At 36.7% G+C, this 26,870-nt stretch overlaps 1 protein-coding gene across 1 annotated transcript in view; it reads right to left on the bottom strand.

The window, feature by feature from the left end:
• Positions 1 to 26,870, bottom strand: part of iqsec3a (IQ motif and Sec7 domain ArfGEF 3a) — a 182,557-nt gene that overhangs the window by 131,922 nt on the left and 23,765 nt on the right. The window contains exon 2 of the mRNA XM_067392344.1: positions 11,660 to 11,737. Coding sequence (XP_067248445.1) covers positions 11,660 to 11,737 — 78 coding nt within the window. The remainder of the gene's footprint in view (positions 1 to 11,659; positions 11,738 to 26,870) is intronic.

The following is a 26,870-nucleotide window of genomic DNA, read 5'->3' as shown; positions in this document are numbered from 1 at the left end:
AATGTAGTCAGTCAATAATGTCAGTCGTATAAAAACGGTAACAAAATCTATGAGAGTAAAAAAAAAAAAAAACATGCACAGACAAATCCAAATTAAACCCTGTGGCTCGTGACGACACACTGATGTCCTAAGATACAAAACGATCACTTTTTGCAAGAAACCAAACAGTATTTGTATCATTTTTTTCCACTAATACACCACTATGTCCAACTGCCTTGAGCGCACACACAGCATCTGGTGTGTGGGGTGTGTACTCGCTCTGGCGCAGTTTAAACATGGTGCCTGTAGTACAACAGTTGTTATACAAATGGAAGTAAACCACTAAAAAACATGGATTTGTTACATCAAAACATTTTATTTTGTTACTTTTCATAAGGGCAGCTTTACAAATATTAAGGACACATACAAAGATCGTGTTCACATACCTCAGTTGGATGTGGAAAAACCATAGGCACAGCTGGTGGTTTCGTACGTGATCCTCTCCTGGGTATGTATAATCATCAAGGGAAAAATGATCACTGCAGATCCTCTTTAACTTTAGTAAATTAATGGGTGTGTTGATATCCAGCCGAAGAGCAATCAACCATAACTTCAGGCGAGCAGGCTCAGAAGTTGGGAATACGTGGAAAGTCACCACTCCCGAATGCTCTCACGTGAGAGAATGTAATCTTTTAGTTTTAAGTCTGTTTGAACAATCTGGATAAGCGCAAGTAAGTACCATTTTGATTAGCCGTCGTATCTACAATGTTTGTGCACTGTGTAAACAATGACTGACGTATACATGCGAGAGATCACTTCTGGTGCTTGCGTAAACTACGCCAGAGCGTAAACTACACCTCACGCACCAGATGCCGTGCACGCGCTCCAGGCGGTTGGACATAGTGGTGTATTAGAGGTAAAAAATTATATAAATACTGCTTCTTGCACAAACCGATCGTTTCATGTCTTGGGACATCAATTTGTCGTCACAAGCCGCAGGGTTTAATTTGGATTTGTCTGTGCATGTTTTTTTTTTACTCTCACAGATTTTGTTACCATTGACATGCATCATACGACTGACAGACTGCAACGGTTGGAGTTAAAAATCATCATTTGTATTCTACTGAAGAAACAAAGTCACCTACATCTTTGATGCCCTGGGGATAAGCAGATAAACATCACATTTTTGGGTGAACTAACTTTTAAACTGGGTCTAAAAAAGTTTTGACCTTGTCCACTTTTCAAGCACTTAATCTTAAAAAAGGTCATCGAAAATCCATTAGACCAAATTGCTTTTGTAGAGTAGACACTCGTGTGGTCGAATGCATTTGAACAGCCACAAAAGACAGTATACTCTCCACCTACTAACCTGATGCATAAACATTATGGGAAGCAAGCTAGCCAGAATTTAAACTGTGTCGGCAGAAGCCACAAGTTTCAAAAAAAAAAAAGACAAAAAAACATACCAAGCACAATGTTCTCACACCATTCCTGATTTCTAACATGCACTCACCACATTTGGAGGGGTCCTGTCTCGTGGCTATGAGAGCATAAATAAAAGCTGCTGTATGTTTTTTTACTCCGGTCGCATTCATAATATGTAAATTGCGTGAACTTATTTTGTCCTTTAGATTGAAAGATCTGAAAAAGCCCAAATGTTTACCTGCCCATAGACCCTCACTTATCAGGACAGAAGTGGTTGAAAGTGGACAAAAGAGAAGGATTAAAAACACTAGGTGTAAACGGGTATATGTCTACCTCGTCTACTTATGAGTCGATTGACCTAAACACATCTTAATACTAGGTGAAAACAGGACCTTAGTCACAAACCACCAATTAACCACTGATTTATATGCTAAATGTTGACAAATACTCTCTTTAACACAGTATGTACCTCCTCAACTGTTTCAACAGGAAGTACATTAACACAGGAAAGAAAACAGCACTTGTCAAAGCATTTCATGGGAACTTAAATACACTTCTTCCTGGTATAATTTTGTCTACGTAGTATAGGTGTTAAATATCTGTGTTGCAAACACATGACTTTTGTAACCAAAATAGTTTAAATTCTGTGCAAAGTAGTTTAATTTTTTAGCACCCAGCATGGTTATACTAATTAATGAGTTGTTAATTTCATTAATTAATAACACACTGCAAACCCAGCACATTAAGTGAACCAACTGTCATAGACAGCAGGAACAAATGTTTTGGGATTATAATCAGTCTGTGCTAAAACCAGGAGCATTTGACGATGTGAATCACTAATTCTAATGAGTTTCTTCTGCCGTTAATGGTGCTAAAACAGAGGCACACTGGCAAAGGAAAAGATCTGTTGAAATGTGTGATTCTGACTTATTTTTTTAAATAGACTAAATCAGATGAATCCATGAGAACAATAAACAAGAGCTTAGCGGTGTCTTCCTACTTTTTTTTCATTGTGAATGATTTTTGCAATTGTTTATTTGTATAAATTTGTATTATTTTTAGATAAAATTGAAACATATTGCATTTTATTTTTATAATCAATGACTATATTCAATAGTCTTATTTTGTATTGTTGTTGTCACCTGTTCTTAATATTCACTGATGTTAGTGAGAGTTGAATGACTGATTATCTGTTCAGTTACTTGGATCATTATGCTAGAATGTGCAAACTAATTAGCATACTACATCTCATTAAAGCGTGCATAAGTGCCGAGAGGAAGTGGTTTTCAATTGAGAAAGTCAAGAATATGAATACAGTCATGCTTTACAACAGTAATGAAGTTCCATAAAGAACTTGTACCTAATTTACAAATTGAAAAGCAATACATTTAAAATTTTAAACATGATCTTATGAATAGGCCTACCTAATATTTATAGGTAGTTCCAGTCCTTTAAATAAAGTTTATTCTAGCACACAAACTGTCCCTGTGCATAATTTTATTCTTTGTGGCACAATATTTAGTGAAATGCTGTTGTTTGTTAAAATTAAACTTGAATTATGCTGTTTTGAGGTTTATTTGTTGTTTTTAGTGTAAATTGCTCAGAGGTTTAATGATTCCATCATAACTGAGATCCTCACTGTACACATTCCTTCAGTTTGTTTGGCTAATTTTCTGATGCATTTAGTTACTTTTAAAGGGGACCAATTATGCCCTATTTAACAAGATGTAAAATTAGTCTCTGATGTTCCCAGAGTGTGTATGTGAAGTTTTAGCTCAAAATACCCCACAGATCATTTTTATAGCATGTTAAAATTGCTACTTTTAGTGGTTTAGCAAAAACAAGCCGTTTCAGTGTGATCCCTTTAAATGCAAATGAGCTGCTGCGCTCGGCCTAAGAGGGCGGAGCTTTACAAACTGATTCTACCCTGTCAGGATTCAGTCAGGACACACAATAATGTCAGAAACTGTGAATATATGCTGCATGGAGATAGAACAGGTATAGTTTAGCTCATTTACGGTTATAACTTATATTGCCTTCTTGTTTTTAATCTACTTTATTAGTACAGGCCTGTTATACCGTCCGAATGATGGCCAAAACTATACAGATGAGTTTTATGACGTTTATTGTACTTCACACAAAAGAAAAAGCGTCTAATTTCACTCTACAAAATCACTGCAAGAGCTTAATAAAACACTGCAAGTGTGCATTAAAATATTATCCATAAACTCTCTCTCTTTCTCCCTTATATTATCACCAACAAACATTGCGAATTACACAGAAACACTCATTACAACTAACAGTAAACAAATATATAAAGACCTTATGCCTTTCGGGTGGTGCTTAATAAACTTAATACCCATAAATAAACTCAGATGAACTGTAATAAAGTTGCCCTCACCTTCATTACTGCTGTATTTAGTATCATTCTGGAGACTGTAAGCTGGATCACAAACAGTTTTTACTTGTATATCCTCCTTGAGTAACACATTTTTAGCACAGTCTCTGTTTAGTATTGTCTCTTTGTATTGATATTCGTTTACGAAGCAGTCCGGTGTGAAATGATTCGCACAGATATATACAAATTTTGACAGAACTGAGGGAGCATTTTTCTGGAAAACCAAGTTAATCCACCTCGCCTTCAGCAGCTCAGATTTAGGGAGTAAATGGAGAAAGCTATGTGGATTAATCCATCCAGCTACAGAACACCTAAAACACTTGGGAGACATTCTCGTCAGTGCAGCAATGGTGGACTCGCTGTGAACGCGCTCAGGTCGGTTCTATGTGTTCAAACTTAAGTGTCAGTCAACACTGTGGGCAGGGCATGTGGCTTTTGTGACGTCACACTGTCAGGGATCTGGAAACGGCTTGTGATTTATGGGGATTCAAAAAAAGGAATGGGTGGATTTTTTATCACTATAGGGTGGCTGTGTACACACACTGCCAACACACATTTATGTCCAAACACCAGGCAAAAGTGAATTTTGTATAATAGGTCCCCTTTGGTTTTTGTATATACATTTGACCATGTTTGAATCTTTCACCCAAATATAGAGAAAAAAAATCTGCACATTCCTTCTGGGACTGTTAATGAGATTACATTGTTGTTTTAGATCAAGGCCTGCTTGGGTTAATGCTTTGTTTGCAAGTGGGGTATTAACCCTCTGGAGTCTGAGGCTGATTTGGGGCCTGGAGAACTTTTGACATGCCCTGACATTTGTGCTTTTTTCAGTTGTTCATAAACATATTAATGGAAAAAGTGTCATTACACTGTATTCAGCACAAACTAGGCTACAATAATATGTGAGGAACATGTATGTACATGTTTGTGTTTTTGAAGGAATAACATTTATGCGTGGTTGTTGAAAAAACAAAAAACTTAAGTCACTGAAATAAGGCCAAAAAAAGTATAATAAATCTGTGTTCATAAGACTTTAGGGTATTGGAGGTTGTAGACTAGAGTTTTTGCTTCAAAATTATGTAAAAATTATGCTGCCTACTCCTTCATATTTAACAATATATTGATTTAGTTTTTGTAAGACACTTTTTGCCAAGAAACACAGTATGCAAGGAGGCGTGAATCACCACTGAAAATGGGCCATTCTCACCTGAGAAGACAAAAGAATTGGATAGTAATGAGCTGAAATGACTTGCATATTAATGAGGCATTTCAGTCAGGTAGGCTGTGAAAAAAAACCTTCTGTGATGTCTCAAGCTCATTATGATATATGAAACATACAGAAAAATATTATTACAATATAAAGTAATGGTTTTATATTATACTTTAAAATATAATGTATTTCTGTGATGCAAAGAGTCTGAATATAGGCTTTTAGTTTAAAAGCATGCACATTTGGAGAAATATTGGATTCTCATATGCTTATGTCAATTTTCTATACAGAGGAGTTATTTTTATTTAATATTCACTGTCATTACTATGAGCGCTGGTGTTTTCAATTCATCCTTGAAGTCGGAGGGCGCTCTGTGCATTTTAGTCCACAAATTCATCTAAAAGAAGAAGAGGCTATTCCATGAATGGAGTTTCCAATACATACAGCAGCAGGAGGGCGCTAAAGAAACAAAAACTCATCTAAACTTCATCTGTAGAAGACAAGTAAACAGGAAGTAACTGCATGTCTTCTAGAGATCGCTAACCATGACTTTTACATCCAGATAAACACTTTTCAAGACAATAAATACACGATTGAGATAATAAATGCATGTATTGACTGAATTAGCGTCTGAATAGCGCTGGCTCCGTGGGCGTGGCCGCATTAGCAGATAATGAGCTGAATCACGGATTTCTGACATGGCTCTCTTTTCATACAGATTACATTAACAAAGAAGGTTTGTTTTCGATTTGACTTACATGATTTAAAACCTGACATCTTAACGTTTTTTTAGACATAAGTGTAATTTTTTTGTCATTAGTATTCACTAAGTTACAGTTCATTTTCTGAGAACTATCAGATTGGAGTTCGTTCAGAGGGAGAGGAGAAATCACGCATCATGTTAGTTTTCTTTATTTTACAAAAAGCACAAAATTCTGTTTTTACTCTGAGTGTACACAAATGAAAGAAGATATTCCACAGATTAAAATGGTGTATAACTCTTAATTGTATGTGCAACATTGACGGAGTATTTTGAGTCTCTTTCACACTGATAAGAAAAAAACCACGGTGGTATCGCCGGCGATACCGTCAGACCTCAGAGTGTTAAAGGGATAGTTCACCCAAAAATGAAAATGTTATGTTTATCTGCTTACCCCCAGTGCATCCAAGATGTAGGTGACTTTGTTTCTTCAGTAGAACACAAATGATGATTTTTAACTACCCACCGCTACCGTCTGTCAGTCAAATAATGGGAGTGAATGGGAACTTGGATCAATAAGTGTCGAAATACCTTGCAAAGACACATCCAAATTAAACCCCGTGGCTCGTGATGACACATTGATCATGTCCTAAGACAATAAACGATCGGTTTGTGCGAGAAACCGAACAGTATTTATATCATTTTTTACCTCTAAAACACCACTATGTCTAACTGCGTTCAGCATTCGCTTAGTGAGGTCTGATCGCGCTCTGACAACAACAGTGATGTCTCGCGCATATACTTCAATGAGAGCGAGACATCACTGCCGTTGTCAGAGCGCAATCAGACCTCACTAAGCAAGTGCTGAACGCAGTTGGACATAGTGGTGTTTTAGAGGTAAAAAATGATATAAATACTGTTCAGTTTCTCGCACAAACTTATCATTTCGTGTCTTAGGACATCAGTGTGTCGTCACGAGCCGCAGGGTTTAATTTGGATTTGTCTATACAAGGTTTTTTGACTCTTATTGATCCAAGTTCCCATTCACTCCCATTATTCGGCTGACAGACGGCAACGGTTGGAGTTAAAAATAATCATTTGTGTTCTACTGAAGAATAAAAGTAACCTACATCTTGGATGCGCTGGGGGTAAGCAGATAAACATCAAATTTTCATTTTTGGGTGAACTATCCCTTTAATTAGAGATGCACCGATACTAAACTACTGATAGCCGATTATTCAAAATTATATCAGCGGATACCGATGCTGATATTTTGGTTTTTCTAAAGGAAAAAAAAAATCTCTCCCAAATAATGTTGCAAACTATACAGGGAACCCTCTCATTTGGTACGCTACAATATTAGAGGTTACAATTAACAACAGAGGTATTCTATTCAGCTGCTGTTTATTTTCAGATATAATAATTACACTCAAATAAAAACTGAAATGTATAAAACTTAGTATCACATAAGATAGTTTTCATAAGCACTTGTTGTCTTCATGGCAAATTTACACAAACAAATAATTAACAGTAAATAAGCTCATCTCTAGTGTTTTTTATATATAACGTTAGATAGCTAAGGAACTTTGAACATTGGAAAACATTTCTGAGGTAAATGTTACATAATGTGACATGATGTGACATTTTGTTCACAAGCTGTTTTATTGAAGTCTTTCCGCGTTGAAACACAAATAAAGTGATCACATGAGGCATGATACATTCCAGTAAGTTGTACTATATCTTTCAACATACATTTGATGTTCATTCATGTTTTTCAAGATATAACTTGTGTTAAAAAGGAAGAAAAGCCTCACGCTCCGCGCTGCCGCCTGAACTGAGGCATTACAGTGATCTGACACGTCACATTTAAGAGCGTCAAAACCATTTATTGTTTGAGTTTCATTTTAAAATGGACAGAATTTGAAAACTGCAACTTTTATTCTTATCAGAAGTAACAAAGCACAAAGCTTTTTGCGATTAGTGGATGGGAGGTGATACAAATAATTTTTGATGTAGGAAAAAAACCTGGCAAGCCTGGCTTGAACTACAGGTGATTCATAGGGTCAAAAAGAGCCTGCTTTAACGTCACTATTTGTTAACTGTTAATGGGTTAAAATTCAGCACAAGAGTGAATTTCTTCACACACAGTATGTATGAGTTGCAGTCTGAACACGTCTTTCCGCACCTTTTTGATTGACAGGATATAATCGGCCCTGATCATATGCAGTTTTTAAACAATCGGCCGTTGGACGATAGAGATAATAGCTGTTATCGGCTGATACCCATTGTTGGCCGATACATTGGTGCATCTCTAGTATTTATACATCAGATTGTTAAATAGTGTTAACATCTCCCTCTCTTTAAGATTTGTCATCTTAAAGACAAAAGCCACTAGTGACTCTAAATAAAATGGCTGTGTATTTATAGGAGGGCCGCAGCTGCTGCTTATCGTGGTGCATTTTCTTGAAGCAGTTTTCTATTTGTGATTCCCTTCTTCCTGGTCCTGGCAGATATTAAACTAAAAAACTAACAATACATCTCCCAGCAATCCCAGGCCAAAGGGAAAAGCTACAGACAGTATCTCAGATGCAGCAGTGAGAAGAACATTATATACACACACAAAACAGTTTTACATAGAGTGCAAAGCAGAAGATTTTGTAACACAAAAATGATTCGTCCTTGATTTACACTTTAAAGATAAAATAACACTGTTGCAATACACATCCCAAATAAAGATTGCAATGAGATTTAAAAAAAATAAAAAAGTAAGGTACCATAATGAGGTCTTTTAAGACAAATGAGAAGCACGTTTTCAACATTATGATTACCGTATAAACACAACCTCCCCACCAAGCAAGTCCCAAATTCACTTTAATGAGACATTCCTTTCTTCTTCATGTTAAATAAAATGCACAATTGTTGGTAGGGCTGCACAATTAATCATATTTTAATCATGATAATCATGGTTTCTGCTTCTCTCGATTAGTTAAAAATAATCGTCGCAATATTTGCCCCACTAATTATTTGTCTTAAAAACGTTTATTTTTGTTGTTGTTGTTGTTGTTGTTGTTTTTTTTTAGACATTTCTGTTATCTTGCATTGGTAACAAGCCTCTACTATCTTTCCTGCATTGGGTTTGCCAGATGTCAAGAAAATAAATCCCCAAAACTGAGCTTTTCTCTTAAAAGGATACATTTTCTGTGTCAGTGTTTTACATAATCTTCTCAATCTGGCAACCATGCGCACACGCTGTCTCTCTCTCTGCACTGTAAAAAAGCATCGATGATCTGACAACATGACAAACATGTATGTTGGAGGGAGTTTAGCAATGTTCATTGTGAAATTCTGGCCGAATGAAATTGTCACACAGCCAGTCTGCTTCTTTACAAAGCCATGTGTGTGATTTGCTGCTACTAAATCTGTGTGTGAAACTTCTCTCTGACAAACTGTCATAAATCCAAAAATGATTCTTGACCATATTATTTGCCATTATGGTTGGTCAATAAATTCAGTCCATGCATCTTCTGTTGTACAATACAAAGTAAAAATTGAACAATTTGGAATTATTGGAATATTAGGAATTTCACTGTTTCACGGTTTAGCTTTTGAGAGAAGGTTTTTCTTACTAGTTTTCATAATGTAAAGCAGTTGAAAACTACATAGCCACTGTCTGTTTGCTCATTATTGTAGTCTTTCTGTATGAATTTGCATTTGTGGAGCAATCTGAATCTGTGGTTTGTCTCATTTGCAACTCAATTGCTTCTCATAAAATATCTAATGTGAAGACAAATTACACAGCACTCACCAAAACCATGCATTACCAGAACTCATATTAATGGTAAGTATTATTCAGTTTACTCCTATCAATACAATTCTAATCAATATTAATAATAAAAAATGTATTGATTTCCCATGTGATGAAGCTATCATAGTTGGTTAAATGAAGTCCATGTGCCACCTACAGGCACACCTATAGTTTTTGAGCAAAATAATCGTGATTATCAGTTCGTTTAACCATTATCGTGCAGCCCTGTTTGTTGGTGATTATTTGCTAGAATGTGTAGCAAATTACAATTTCAAGAGTGTGTATAAAAAGCAGACACACAAACACAACAAGGAGCCGCTATTCTACACCATTAACATGCAGCAACACCATAGCTGGTTTCCCCTCAAAGCTGACTATGAATGATGTATGATGATATTGTGATGTGTAAAATGACTTCAATGGAAATCAATGATCTTTTATGCCAATATGCTATTATTGTAACATTTCAGGGGTTTTTTTTGTTTTTGTTTTTTTTTACGTATTCCAGATTGTTCTAACTTGTCTATCTATCTATCTATCTATCTATCTATCTATCTATCTATCTATCTATCTATCTATCTATCTATCTATCTATCTATCTATCTATCTATCTATCTATCTATCTATCTATCTATCTATCACCCTTGATGTTTAACAAACTGTATCAGAATGAGCCTTGGGAGAGAGTTCTGAGTTATTCTGTTTTATATCATACATTAGTGCTGTTATTACTTTGTAATAACAACATGGTGGATCGGTGAACTATGAGTAAGCAGAACATGACATGAATGATTTGGTGCTTGACGATGCAGCGGTGTGATGAGGAGAGAAACATGAACACTGACTCACTGACAAACAGTCAAAAGTGACAGACAACAGAAAACAAGAACTAATTTTCTCTCAAAGCAACCAGCAACTCAAGGTCTGCAGTCAGTGCCCTGTCTGAAGTGGTTTGCTTATACCTGCAAGCTCTTGTTTTTGGACATTCAGCATTCTTATATTGCAAAAACATTTTTTTTATTATTATTATTATTTTGAAATGTAATATTAACATTCAGTAATTGGGGCTAGCTACAATTTTATTATTATTATTTCCAGAATGCTATGTTTTTTTCTAACTCTGCAGTACAAACTGTAAAGACAAACCTAAGGGAGATGTGCAATTGCATTTTTCTTCTGTCCTCCATTCTGGCCATCTTTCTAGTTCTAATTCAATAACTTGTGCCCTCTGTGGCATTTACAGTGTGATTTACAGGCGTCTCAGTGGGCGACTGCTCTGTTCCAACCAAACTAACAATGGCCAGTGCTACAGGAGAGAAAGGTCGTCATCAATACCAGTTTGCTTTAGTTGCTGTGCTCATCCCTTTTTTGATCCTTCCCTTTCTAAAGAAGCTTTCCTAACACTCGAGATCTACAGAATATGGAGTGCTTTCCTTAATGACTATTAATGCCTTTCCACCAATTCAAGACAATTTGCAAAGCTACACAACAACAGGAAACCAAAAAAACAGAATGGGCTATATTACAAGATAATGAGATAATGTTGATTAATCTGACAATGGTTTTAATACTTAAACCTGTTGTAGAGAATGCATAATAATGTTTCATACCAGACAACACCAATACTTGTTTTACTATACTTGTTTTTGTCCTAAATATCATGTTTTGTGTGTTGCCTAAAACACTTTAAATGACTAAAGGGGCCAGAGATGGGATCTTCAGTTGATTGATTTAGGCAATCATCACAAAGCAAGATACTTATCGTGATACTTGTGTAAACGCGGATATGCTAACAGAATGGGGAAATTACACTGACCAAGTTTTTTTTTAGCCTCTAGCTAAGCCATCTGAGCGGAACTTATGCCTCCTGACAAACATGGCAGTTATATATATGAGATACACATGTTTTTCTTTTGGCCTGATTTAGAGGGAAATCATATCTGTGTTGCTCTGTCAAGGTCACAGCTAACTGTGATGATAGGGGCTGAATTTACTGTAGGGAGACAAGGCATGAAAAGACTCACAACCACTTCAGGACGGGTATAACTAGGGCAGATGTGTTGCCTAGCACCATCAGAAACACAGTCTTTACTGTGGCAATGGAGTTTTTGGTTAGGAGGCACCAACAAACCCACCTACCTGGGTACACAGGCCTGAGAGTCAGACTCAGAGGCTTCCGGAGCAGGACAGCAGAACTGGTGCAGAACTGTCTGGTTCCTGAAAGAAAAGAGATAGGAAAATGGTCACGCTAAAGAGTAAAGGCTTTTTCCCAAACTAGCTCTTGTTCATTATAAAGTAGAATGAAAGTGGGTCATTACAGAAGCAGTGAGGAACTGAACTGCCAGAACTTTTGCCAATACCTCAATCCACAACAAGAAAACAATGTGAAAATCCTGTCAAACATGGAAAATGTGATATATTGTCAAGGCGCTGAAAGTTATAAGCAATAAATAACATACTTTAGCTGTTATGCTAATTCAAGTGGGCCAACATAACATTTGAACCAACATAGGCTTGCTCCTATGTCTATACTTTTTTTTTTTTTTTTTTGCAAGACTCCAAAAACTTACAATTCGCTGCACTTTCCAGATGAATAAAACACTAGTGGCAGAAAAAACACCAACAACTTTTATTCCATTTCACACACTTTGATTACATAGGCAGATTATTAATTATTAAAGACTTATTTTGGCTTATTTGTTCCTTGCACAATGCTATGTTATGACATTTAAACACTTTTATCATAGTGGTTGTGTAAACTAATGCATTTTCACATTTGCATCACATGATCAGCTCCATATGTATGGATCATTTGGGACAGCATTGCAATTGTGGTGCAGAGGGATTGGAAATGAGTCACAATAAAAGAGATAAAAGACTAAAAGATAAAAGAAGCAAGCTAAAATGGCATAGTTGCTTCAACCAATTCTCACTTTTGCTTTTGTTAACACTATAAGTTATGTTTAGGGCAGGGCTTTGCAAAAATTATAATGTCATTGTCTAGTTTGTGTCACTTTGTCCCAAGATGCACATAACTGATACACATGATCGGAGGCTCTAGTTAATTTTAAAATAATTTGAATTACTTAAGCAAAATACTTAATGCAATATGATCATATTCCAAAGTTTTAGAAAATGAAACACAATGCAATCATCTGATTACAGACTGTACATAGTGGTCTGCTACTGTGACACAAATAGGCTTGAAGCTGACCTAGAAGAGCTTTCCACACATGAATACATGTGCATCTGGCTTCACACTGTCACAGTTGACTATCCTGTTTACTGCGTAATGTTAAATAAAAGCTAATGTTTAAGGCAACATATTTGGCTTCATAGAAGACATCATAATAGGCCTTTTATAAGATTTTATTGTGCTATATTAAATTAGCCTGTAAATGTGTAGTAATTATTATTATTATCATTGTTATTATTATTATGTGTTGCTCTGCCCAAAATGACAGTCTTCAACTTATGTCTGGTTCTCCAATAATGTATTAACTGTTCGACTAATCTTCCTGAATTACTCACACAAGAGAATCTTTACAATAAAACATCATGGGCAAAAATGAAGTTTAATGAGCAAACACAGATGCAATAATGCAGCAAAATAATAGTGGAGAGGGTCTATAAAATCACAATAGCAAAGAGGTGATTTTGAAACCTGACTGAAATTACTATTTAAACTTGTCTATGAACTAATTGACTATTCAAAACAAACATTCTTTACCAGTTTTTTAACTCTTTAATTTTGCAATGTCATAGTTTAAACAAATATTGCAGCCATAACAAGTATAAGTTGCATTACTGTAGTTAAAATAGGAGTTTACAGTTTTGATGGTGGGTGAATATGGGTATTTGATAAACTGTGTGTTCACTCTATGCTTATTATTTTGATTATTGATTTCTTAATGATGGTATCTGAGATCATTGTAGAGAAGTTTCTTTTAAAAAAGTAAGGAAAAGTCATGTTTCAAAAAATGGACTTTTAAAAGAAAATTGTCAAGATCATTTTGAAATAATTTGAGATTAATAACACAAGTCAGGTCTCAAGTCGAAGTATTTTCATGGTCTTGGCCTCATCATGGACTCAACTCAGGTCTCGGCCTGGGGTGCGTTTCCCAAAGCGAACTATGGTCGCAAGTTCAATGGGACTTACGACCATGATTCACCAACGATGCTCTCGGGAAACTCACCCCTGAACTCAGGTGAGCTGGTCTCGACCATAACACTGAGCCAAAAGTACTATATGAGTAGTAAAGTAGTATTCAAGGTGTAAGAGTTTGGCTGGTCTTGAAATTAGAAGGTAGATGTAATTTCACGATTATGTGTGCAAAAATCACAGTGTCATATTTGATGTGTAAATTAGAGATTATAATTTTTATTTTTACATTTTTATTTGCTTACAAGCAATGTTCCCTCAAATTTTTTTTCTCGATGAGCAAAACTTTTCTCTGTTGAGCGCACATTTTGGTCACCTGAGCAAAAACGTACTTTATATCAGACCTGTACAATGAACGTAAACACACACAAAAAAATGGTTTTATCATGCAACTGTAACATTTAACTTTAATTTGCCTTTTCTATTTTATTTGACCCTTGATGTAAATTAGTGATATATTAAATAATATGTTTGAAAACAAGCAGTTCAGTCACTAAAGTTAAGCATTTAGGTTAATTTTAGGTTACTTGAGATTTTTTCACATTGCTGTATTAACTGTACCAGTCTTTACCAAGAAATTCTATTAAAAAATTATTTCTGTCCTCCTGCAGGACATTTCAATTCTTTATAATAATATAATATGAGCAGTTACAATGATGGTTTGGAACAACCATAATGTGTTTTTGTACAGTCAATTATTAGCAACAGACAGTGTTAAACCATCAAAATTACATGTTTATTGCTTATGAATTTCCCATATTTTATATACCAGGAGGTTTCAAGATTTTTCGTGGCAAGGAGCCCTAAACAATCTGTGAGATCATTTTTTTTATTAGGCTTACATTATAATATAATAAAATATAATATTTAAGTATTTAAACTGATCTGATAGCTAAATATTTTTAAGAAAAGTGAACGTTAACTCTTTTAAACATCCCTGAAACCCACACCACCACCACACACAAAAAAACTATTTAAACGGAGGTAAGTTATATCACTGATGTATTTTGAGTTTGCAAGCTAACGTTACACCTGTGGTGGGTGTGTGATTGTAAATGTCTCAAGAGTTTTGTTACCATTCTGTGCCCATCAGTCGTTATTTCCACCACTTTTCATTAAAACATGGCGTTGTATTTCACATTTCTTTTCGTTTCGCGTTGCCTCTCGTATTGATGTATTTAGTCCGCAAACATTACAGTATTCTTACCGCGACTGATTTGGCTCAGGGACAGCCAGCTCACACGCGCTCAGTCGTTCTCTTTCTATGGAACCTGTAAACCGCATTCACCGGTTCTAACTCTATAGCGACAATAACTCTATAGCGGTTGTCCAGAGCACTGCAATTATTTCTCATTTAAAATACTACAATCAAATGGATTTCCCCACACATGATTTTCATGTCTGTTCACTGCGCGGCAATTATTTTTTTCTGCGCGGCAGCGGCAGCTTAGAGGGAACATTGCTTACAAGTCTTCTTGTGAATGAATGATCCACTCACAGGACAAAAGCTGTTCACCCTACAATGCAAAATGGTACATGAAGTCATGCAGATGGACAGCAGAAAGGAAAATTTGCTACTAGAGAGAGAGAGAGAGAGAGAATTTAGGCACAGTCATTCTGAGCGATGTTACCTTTGCAACTCCCATCTCAAAACCGTCTAAGCAGGACACCAGACCAGCTGACCCTCTCACGAAGGACAATTGGCCATGTCAATTTAAGCACCACCTCATGCCCCTCTTTTCTCTTCCTAATACAAAACACAAAGCGTCTGCCACTCAGACTGCTTACTGCTTTCATCTCCAGATAAGAGGAAGCCATCATAAACAACATGTCCATAAACACCACCTCATCCACTGCCCCCCTTCAACGCTGCTGGTCTTCCAGTCAGTCAGAGCAGATAAAAGAGGATTTGGCACAAAGAGGGTAAGCAGTATTACTCAAAATGTCATATGGCTGAGTTAATAAAAGTTATGCTGTTATTTTAGCTCTACGGACTTTAGACATGTACGGAGCAGAAATCCCATTTGCTAAGACAGATCATCTCTCTTTCTCCTTCAACCTCTATTTCAACCCTTTAACTCTTCTCTGCAATTACTTGAAGAGTAATTCAGAGTGATTCATTCTTGTCCCTGTTGGAGAAGTACTACTGGATTTAGTGTCAACTCAAGGACATAGCAGCAGGAGGTCATCAGGGAATTAAACTATCTACCTACTAGACTAGAGGCCAGAAACCATTTTGGAATTAAGTGCCTTTTTTAAATTTCTCATGTTAATCACTGTGTGATTATCAATTCAGTTCCATTTAATTATAGGTTACACTTTGTATTTTATTTAACTACATGTACTTACTATGGGATTAAGGATGGGATTAGGGTTAGAATTAGGGTTTGCTTTAGGGTTATCTGCATGTAATTCTGCATAATTTATAGTTAATACTATAGTAACTACATGTAACATGTAACAAGCATACTGTAAAATTGTAACACTGACCCAAACATGATGAAGATGAAGGCAGGTTACAAGAATAATAGGATTTATTTAACAAGAAACTCCAACAATAAGAAACAGTGTGCTGTGCACTAATAACAACCGACAATTAACTGAGGAGCCAACGTAATGAGACACAGCTGAACTAAGAGAACTAATCACATCAGTAACCATGACAACTCATATGTGGTGGGAAATTAGACAAAGGAAACACATGTGACTGAAAATAACAAACTAAAAGTCCATGAAAAAGAAACAAACTAAACAGAACTGTGACATAACGCCCCCTACCGGAAGGTGCAACCTCGCACCATAACTGAAGAGATGAAGGAGGGATGGTGGGGGCTTGGGAGGCGAACAAGGAGTTGGCGAAGGGCTAGTGAGAAGGGTAGGGGAAGGGCTGGTAAGAGCACCATAACTGAAGAGATGAAGGAGGGATGGTGGGGGCTTGGGAGGCGAACAAGGAGTTGGCGAAGGGCTAGTGAGAAGGGTAGGGGAAGGGCTGGTAAGAGCAGGCAGCAGACACCAGGAAGGAGCAGATGGAGGAAGCAGCCAAGGTAGAAATGATGGGTGAAGTGGCCAGGTGGTGTTAACCCAAAGATTAGCAGGCATGACAGCCCACGGCAGAGTCAAAGGATGATATTGTAGCTGATGACATCTGGGGGACAACTGACGGAGGCAAGATCAATGGATCCAAGGGTGCAGATGGAGAGCTGATGGAGCTGAGCAACATTACTGGCACAGGAGGCCTAGGCGATGCCGTGGCGATGAGTGTCTGAGGTGGAGACAGCCCAAATAATGATGCGGAGCCAGAGCCGGTGTGACGGAGGACAGAGGTGAAGCTGAAGGGAAGAAGGAACTCGCTGCAGCCATATGGGTGGAGAGATGGAGCATAGCAGACGGCTCACAAAATCCATGGCGGAAACAGAGAGACGACTGACCAAGGGGGAGCCAGTGGGATGAGGTAACCTGGTGGAGCCACAAGGCTGAGGGTGTCTGGTAGAGCTGAAGGTGGGAGGAGCCAAGGTGGAGCCGACAAAGTGAGGTGATCAGAGGGTGGAGGCAGAGCCACACGATCCAGTCGCTCAGGCGCTGATGGTGGTTGCTCGACCTGAGGCAACCCGAGGCTCAACGTCACAGCAAGGCATTCCTCGATAGAGTGAAGGGCAGCAAGCATCCAGCAGAGACAGAGTTGGAAGACTGACTAAGATCTGCAATGATGGTGACTGAGGTAAGTTTGACGAGAGAAAATGCCGGTAAATCCAATTCCCAACAGGTTAGTAAAACAGTCTCAGTGTTGTCTAGAAACAGCGATGTTTCAGAATAAACTGATAGATCACAGTCCATACGGTGTTTAGTGCTGTGTTGAAACAGTGATGACTGGGAACAGACAGATAATACCGGGTGGGAGGCAGACCCTCCATGTCAAAATTCATCAGCCAGTCCTCCGAGTCTACTTCCACCAGTATGCCCTCTGTTGCTGCTATTGCAGGCTCACACCCCGGGTCAGACACACCCTGGGACATCGGCTCCAGGGCGACGGTCAGCACTGTCCCTTCCTCTTTGGGTGCTGGATCATGCATCACAGCAGGTGGTCGCTCTGCATCTCACGAAGTCTCAGTGGTAGAGGGTGGTAGTGAGCTGGGATCTGGGGCCAGACGCTCTCCAGACACCTGATGATGGCTTCCCTACAGTTAAGTCCTGAGGTGTCTAAGAGGTCTACATGGTAGTGGTAGTTTGCCCTGATCCAGAACAGCGATTTGAGGGTCTCAACCTCATTGAGGCATGTTACTGCAAAACAACAGAATCCTTCGGTGAAGCTAAACAAATCCAGGCTCTCATGAGCAATAGTAGCAAATTTAGCTGCATATTCCATCTCTTTGGTCAGGTTGTTCTGTAATACTGATCCAGAGCTGACAAGAGATGAAGGAAGGTTACAAGAATAAACAAAGAAATAAACAAACAGAAACAGTGTACTGTCCACAAATAACAACCGACAATAAACTTAGGAACCAAAGGAACTTAAGTAGTGGTACATACAAGGCTATTTAATGAGACACTGCTGAACTAACAGATCTAGTCATATCAGTAACCATGACAACTCATAAGTGGTGGGAAACTAGACAAAGTAAACACACATGACTGAAAATAACAAAATAAAAGTCCATGAAAATGAAACAAACTAAACAGAACCGTGACAGAAATAAAGTGTTACCTTATTATCCCAAAGGGAAATATTTGGAACAAGTCAAATTTTCCAGTTTCTGTTGAAATGTATGTTTAATATCTCAATGTTCTTTGAAATAAGAGCAAAGAACAAATAAGCAACAGGCAAAATTCAAGGAATCAGGCAATCACTGTTCAACAAAACGTAATCCAATTTCTTTAAATCAAACTTACTTCTATTCAGAAGTTCTCATATTCGTTGCTATACAAAAAACTAATCGCATTGTTGGAACATAATCTTTCTCAGCGGCGCAGGAGACATTTTCAAAGTAGGGGGGACCAAACTGCACGGTGGGGTTTTTTTTCAGAAACGTGAAAATGGTCTCATTTGAAAGAAAATATCCTAAGCTAAAAGATGATATATTGTGACTGACTGAATTTATTTTATTTATTTACTTTATTATGAATGGCAATGCAAAAAAACAGGACATCTTGTTCCAGCCACCTGGGTTTATAACAATCAAATTTCATTACCCAGCACTAACATTGGATAATGAGTTTGTAGCTTGAGAAGTAACCTTCCCTTACAGAGAAACATTCCCCTATACAGTGCCTTACATGTTGGTACATTATAAGGTTATGGGTACAAAGAAAAAGCATAATGTAAATAAGGCTGTCAATTTAATCTGTTAATTACGCATGATTATTACAATAACTTTAGCACAGTTGTTACCAAGTGGCGTTGGAGATGAAAATGTGGTAGCTAATTAATTAATATTGTTAATGGTCCCACTAATTGTGTTTTGGTTAACGGGTGTGACACTGGATTGTTAATTGGTTATGCACTATAGGCCTCAAAAGGGAGCAGATTACTAGAGAAAGACTTACTGCTGTTGACACGGATAATGACTTTTTGAATAGAGGTGACATAAAATGTGGATTTGGTCAATATGCTCAGTGAATTAACAGCTATGCAAATGACCCTTAGGCAAGTATTAAAATCAATGACCTTGAAAAACACACCTGGCTGTTATTTAACAATCCAAAGTAAATATTAAAATTCAAAAGGATAGCTAAGGTATGCTTGAAAGAAATAAACATTAACTTTTGACAGGATGATTCTGGATGAAAAAAAAAAAAAAAAAAAAAAGATATGCTTGAATTGATCAAGAGCGCTGTAATCTGATTCAGAATAAAATTATATATTTCAAAAGACCCTCTACTCATAGGCTGCCCAAGGGCTTTTGAAAAGATGAAAGTCATGTTTCTGACAGCAGAGGAAGAAATGTATCACTTTAAAATGTATAAACACAACATTAGATCCAAGTTTGCACAGTTGAGGTTTTATCACTTTAAAGTTTAAATTGCGTTTTTGAGCAAAGTGCAATACGTTTTCATATTTCAAAAACACTGAACCCCCCCCACCCCACCCACCCCACACACACACACACACACACACACACACACACTTTTAAATAAAGTGTTCATTTGGGTAAATCATTTGGGTTAATAGTTTGAAGACAGGGTGCCCATTAAATTATTGTTTTGATGATAGTGTGTCAATTAAAATAATGGTCTGAATGACTAACTACAAAATAAAATTTAAAAAAATATACACAACAAAAGGCATTGTGGTCTGTGGACCATGTAAACATCAAATGTAACTGTACCATGAATTCACATTGGACTAAAAATCCCAAATACAGAATATAGGCTTTTCTTCCTAATTTCAGAAATTCACCACACAGCACTAGATAGCAAGTATATTTGGTCTATAATTATACTTATTCTTGTGATTGAGATACTTAAGAAAAGTATAATTTAGTATTCTAAGTATTCTTGGCTTTTAATTGTGTTTGCTCTTGATAGAGAGTATCATGTGATAGAGTAGCCTACTATATACTTTTTCACATATTGGCCTCTTTAAGGGAGTTTGCATATGTTTTTAAACACTTTCTGATAAACTTTCATGTTTAATTTTGGGTAAAAAGTCAGTTTTGGGGTGGAATAGCTTAAAGTAAACAATACATGGGTGGAAATTAACTTTGTCTAAGCTACTGTAGCTAGTAAATTAGTAGTATACCAGTATAGGTGCAATAGAAAAGAAAAAAAATAGAAGTAAACTAGTTGCATACTCAAGGTCTACTACTGAGTGTACAATTAAAGTACACTTAGAAAGTAGCCTACTTTTATAAAACTAAAAAAGTAGAGCAATGTAGTCACAAGAAATTCTGTATACTACTAGTACATTGATTTTAGTATACTTGCTGTATAAGTATTGGATAATATACTTGGGGACAGATTTGCTAAACAGGGCAAATTAGCGTGAGAGAGCAATCCCATAAAAGCGCCAATGGAAGTGTAAAGTTCTGTGGGTGATCTAGCGATGACACACAATTGAAAGAACACAGACGCAGCTGGATCATTTCCATAATGACCAACGCAATCTACCAAAAGCAGTGCAAATTAGCGTCTAGTTTAAGACATGCTTTTTTGGGGGGTGGTAAATAATGCCGCAAATCTTAACCTTATTAAAGGTGCAAACCTTATTAAATCACCTTGCATGATTTATTTAAATACTCTCCTCCTATAAATTTTGCGTCTGAAAGGGAAACTCCTACAAATGCATATGAAGGTCAGCCACAAAAATAACCATTCATGCCTTTTCAGATCTAATTTTTCACTGCATGTCTTGCGTGTAAATCCTGACAGCAGTTTTTTTAACGCAAAAGAGGGACGCAAAAGAGCTGTTAGTAATTCTGGCCCTTGAACTTTAAGTATAATTCTTTTTTGTAAGGGAAATGCTAAGCAATGCCCAGAACACCAGGAACTACCACACTGCAACATGCTAAAAATACTGAATACCTTAGCAACTGCATTGCAATGCTCTGACAATACCCTCCCAGTTTTGCACTAGCAATCTAAAAATATAAAAGTGCATTAATATACAGCTCATTATTAGTCATTTGGTGAGGTCATACACTAAAAGCACCCAAATTACTTCTATAATATATTCTCTTATATCTGTTTTAAAGGCTTTCACTCTAAAAGCTTCTTTTCGACATATGTCTGTGATGAGGTCATTGCCCTGTGAGCTCATCAGAATACAGCAGACCTAATGACCATGCAGGCAAGCATTATTATTCCAGGTTAAACCAAGATAGTACACAGAGAGCACAATATCTGATCTCCAAAACGATCTGCCCCGCCTTCCAAGGTTAAACATCTAATTCCTCACATAATAAATGTATAAAGCTCCAGCTGGTTAATACAAATTCTTCAGAGCCTTAATCTTTCCACAGCTCCATATGGCATGTCTTCGTGTATACATTCTTTATTGACGAATCATTCTTTTGAGTTGGTTCTTTTCAATGAACCAGGTGAACTAGGGTATAAAGTGGACTTTGTGGAATTTGTTCACAAATCAGACTGATGCAGTGAGATTGGTTCTCGACGTCCAGCTCAAAATTATCCCAAAACCATTCATTAATATACAGATGATTTAGCCAATGTTATATTGGCAGCTATTTGTCTCTGTAAATGATAATTAAAAATCTTAACAACATGTGAAATGTCTCAGAATGTCTTGTAATTACATTGTAATAACATAATTGTAACATTGTAATAACATAATTGTGTAACTAATTATCTCTTTTGTTAGGCTAGTTAAAACAAAATTTTCAAAAAGATCCAATGCAGCAATGATTTAGTCTTTCCAATACTAGTAAACAACCAGTTGTTGCGATTTTATTTACAAAAGACGCCCATTTTGAATAATGTGGCCAAAACAAAGAGGTCCATAATACCTAGACAAAGCTATCCATTAGCTATCCTTGTAGAGACCTACAAAAATTGTCAATTGGAACAGCATCATAAAATATCATTATATTTAAATATGTCCTGTTTGGAACCGATCGTTTTGAATGAATTGTCAATGGAGAAAAATGCTGTTAAAAGGTTAACTAGACCAATGGGTCAATATGAAGTTAACAGATAGGTTGCAAAACCTAAATAAAATGGAAAGGAATGATTGTCCCCATTGAATCATATGTAATTAATGTATTTGAAATAAAACAAAGTGAGAGAGAGTCAGATTGTGTTGAATTAGCTTTGGCCTTTATCTCTTGTTCCTGCTAACGATGGTAGTTTATTATGCATTTGCTCTTACAAACTGGTTGAGTATTTTACATAGTGACTACAGGGCAAGTATCGAAAATCACAGAGTCATCTTGTAAAGGCCACTTGTATCAAATCAAGCTCCACTGTTGTAGAAAAATCTCTTTCTTTGCATCACTTTTGACTGTAATAGGAATCCAATTATTAAACTATGCCATAAGTTTCTTCAGAACAACAAAGAAGCCAGACCTATCAAGATGACATTTAAATTGTGTCCTAACCAGACACAATGCGACAAGTAATTTGTCTCTCCACAATGAAAACGGAACAGCTGTGCGGCTAGACACATTGACAAGCCAATAAGAATATATGTAACACAAAGGATTTTGGACCAATGAGATTTTGAAGACAAAAACTTGGATAATGACTTCAAAACAAACTCTGCCGAATAATAGGAAAAAAAAGATAACAAGCACAAGGATAAAGCAATACTTTTAATTAACTTATCTAAAATTACAGCACAACTCAAAGGGAAATCTCTGAAGCCAATATGACTAAAGTGTGAACTTCATAAATGAAAATGTTAAGAGTTTACATTAAGAGTAGTCTTAATGTTAAGAGTAGTCTCGTGTACCCAGACCTTCAGTCTAATGGCGGAAGGTCTGGACTCTATTGCAGCTTTCATTGGCCAAGGACCACCCAAGAGAACGTTTGACTGACATGTAACGCAACCAATCCACAGTTCGTTTTGTTCCGCGTCAGATTTTGGTGCGTAAAAATGTAAAGATGATGTCCCTACAATAACAGACTATGTCCACTATTTGTGCACCTAACACATTATTAATTCAAGAAAGTTGTGCAAGTTTACTGCAACAATGGAGCTGTGAACTTTGAAAATCCAGCATTAATTTGATCCTGGTAAGCACTCGTCACAGATGTAAACATGATGGCATTCTTATTCTATGAGGGGGACACATCCGGACATCCTGTAGAATTCAACCAACCAGATGACGACTTCAAACCTCCTGAAGTGTTTCCAGATAATGTGCCATATGCATCAGATGTTCAGCCAATGGTCCGTGGGTGTGACGTCTGAGGCTGAGACTATGTTAAGTGTAACATTAAACAAAGATATTACAGTGTAACCTAAATATTTTCTATTTAATTTTTACTTTTTCAAATGTCTATGCTAGCAAGATATACAATAGGGATGGGACAGTTCGCTGTAAAAAAAAATGAACCGTTCGGTTCTCCACCCACGGTTCGGCACGTGCTCGCATCGCGGTTCATCATAAATCTGACGACGCATCTATAATATGGTTTGCAACAATGTGTAAAACAAACAGACGGATTCGGCTAATGTATGTTTCAGTGGATAGATTTGCATACTAGTTTCCCAATACGTTACAACAGCGATGATCAAAAGAACCTGGACAAAACAGTCACTCGTTGTAAACGATTGTTCAATGACGTGCCGAAAACTCTATGACCAGTCATTTACACTGTCATCACCCGGGTGCTGTAGCGTGCGAACTGAACTGAACATTTTGCGTTGCTTTCTGTGTTTAAACTAAAGACATTTAAACCTTGCCAATTTAAACATTCATCCATAAGACGCGAAAGAGAACTCGCACGCGTTGTGAGAAGATTTCCGTGTATGTGTGTTTGCGTGTGTGTGTGCTCATCCGAAGCACATACAAGAGAGCCACGTCACAGCGCGCAAAGTCTTGCACCTAAACTGACAAATTCACACAAAAATTATGTCAACATGCCCATCTTAATGAGTATCCATAGTAAGTTATGTCTTAAGAGAAAAATGAGACAGACAACGCATGTGTGTCAGTATCAGTGTACTGGGTCTTTGAATTATGTCTTAAAGGGACAACAGTCTAATATTCCTGCTCTATGTGTTTTAATGTTAATCGAACGGCAAAGCAAGAAGGAATAGCTTTTGTTACTTCAATAATGTTTCATCTTTATTTAAATGTGCCCTAGAACGTTCTTTCACAAGATGTAATATATGTCTAAAGTGTCCCCTGAATGTGTTTGTGAAGTTTCAGCTCAAAATACCCCACAATTTTTTTTTTTTATTCATTTTTTAACTGCCTATTTTGGGGCACCATTAACTATGCACCGATTCAGGCTGCGGCCCCTTTAAATCTTGCACTCTCAGTCTCCGTGAATACAGTAAGAAACGATGATAACTTTAACCACATTTAACAGTACATTAGCAACATACTAACGAAACATTTAGAAAGACAATTTACAAATATCACTAAAAATATCATGTAATCATGGATCATGTCAGTTATTATTGCTCCATCTGCCATATGTTTGCTATTGTTCTTTCTTGCTTACCTAGTTCGATGATTCAGCTGTGCACAGATCCAGACGTTAATACTGGCTGCCTTGTCTAATGCCTTGAACATGAGCTGGCATATGCAAATATTGGGGGCGTACATATTAATGATCCCGACTGTTACGTAACAGTCAGTGTTATGTTGAGATTCGCCTGTTTTCCGGACGTCTTTTAAACAAATGAGATTTACATAAGAAGGAGGAAGCAATGGCATTTGAAACTCAATGTATGTCTTTTCCATGTACTGAACTCTTGTTATTCAACTATGCCAAGGTAAATTAAAGTTTTGATTCTAGGGCACCTTTAACTATTCAAAGAAGTTGCAGTGTTCTTTTATATCTGATTATTTTATTCAGTTTCTGTACCTGAAAGCTGTTAAGATACCTGAAAGACCTGTAAATCATTTATTTTATTTGTATCTTAGCTCTCATGTATTTATTTGTGCTGTTTCTTGTAGTTAGATTATTTGTTTTTATTTCCTAACCCTTATTTGACAATTATCCTATTTTCACTGACCATAGCACATACCGAACTGTACCGAAACCGTGACACTAAAACTGTGATACAAACCGAACCATGAAAAATCTGAACTGTCCCATCCCTAATATACAGTAATATGTTTTGGGATCTCACTCACTCAAGTTATTACTAAAACAGAGCAAACACAGTAACTTGTAAAGAAAAAGCACAGCTTGTTGTGCTGCTGTCATTATATTTTATACTATTTTATATATTATATTATATTATATTATATTATATTATATTATATTATATTATATTATATTATATTATATTATATTATATTATATTATATTATATTATATTATATTATATTATATTATACTTTTTTCGATTTTTATCCACTTTTTACATAAGGAAATAAAAAACTGAGAATAAATTGAACAAATTATACAAGACAAATTTGCTATATGGAACCTATAAATAAAATAGAGTTATAATTATCAGTTAGTTTTAGTGAGCATCTGGTTTATCCAAATACAGATAAAGATCATTTTTCACTGTAACAGATAAAGATACATTTACAGATGGCTTCACTGCACAGATCAGTTTTGGCTAATGTTCTGTAACATTCTGTAAAAAAAAATAAAAAAATAACAATAGTCAATTTTAATGCCATGGTGACTTTGATGAGAATGTTAGCAAAGTGTTCTTATAACATACTCTATAGTCTATTTGTTAGATGCATACTTGTGACCCACTGGATTTCACACGAAAAACAGCCCAACTAAACAAACAACCGAACTAGAACAAATAGACGTCAGAATCTAGCATGAAAGCGTTCTTAAAGTACCATCTGCCGCGGCTCACATTCTCAGCTGAATTTGTCCTGTTGAACAGAATATGATGCATAAATCATGTTACCCTGTCCATAAGGTGGATTAATCGTTAAAAATAGACAAGAATAGCATGTGGATAGTCCTGTGGGGATCAGCTTTTAAAAATAGACTTAGTCCCATCTCTCAAATTCACAAACGTACAAATACATACACTCATTCAGTATTAAAGCACTAAGCCTCCTTGAAAGGTTTGCATCAGCAGGAAGGCAAGAGCAGTCTCACAAGGTTCTGCATTCTCTCCACAACACAAGCAAAACAGGGCAGGAGTGAGAAAGGAACGGAAAGAGTTGGGACGTTAATACCTTAAGAATTCAGGAGATGGTTTAAGTAGCAAACCAAAAGTTTGCGCCTTTACACCACTGTGCCGTGACGTACGTTTTCTAAGCGGAAACATCTTCTTAAGGTGACCACATAAACACTTCCTGGATGTTTCTAGATCATATTTTGTTGCTTTTAAAACAGCATTCCTGTCAACTAAACATAGGCCCTAACTCTAAACCCAACTCTACCACTAAAATCAGAAGGTAAATAAGACCTTGCTCACACACTCCAAAGTTGACTGCTGATTATCGTGCAAGAATAAGCACCGACTGACAAAGTTTGGGATTGTTTGTAAATATTCAATACTTTTTAAGAATGTTTGTTTGAGCTTCATCCCTAAAACTAAGCTGATCGGTTGATAGGCGTGTTGTGCCAGGACAC

This window comes from Chanodichthys erythropterus, chromosome 8 (assembly GCF_024489055.1).
Source record: "Chanodichthys erythropterus isolate Z2021 chromosome 8, ASM2448905v1, whole genome shotgun sequence".
NCBI lineage: Eukaryota > Metazoa > Chordata > Actinopteri > Cypriniformes > Xenocyprididae > Chanodichthys > Chanodichthys erythropterus.
Note: the sequence above shows the minus strand (reverse complement) of the source record. Positions and strands in the feature narration are given on the sequence as shown.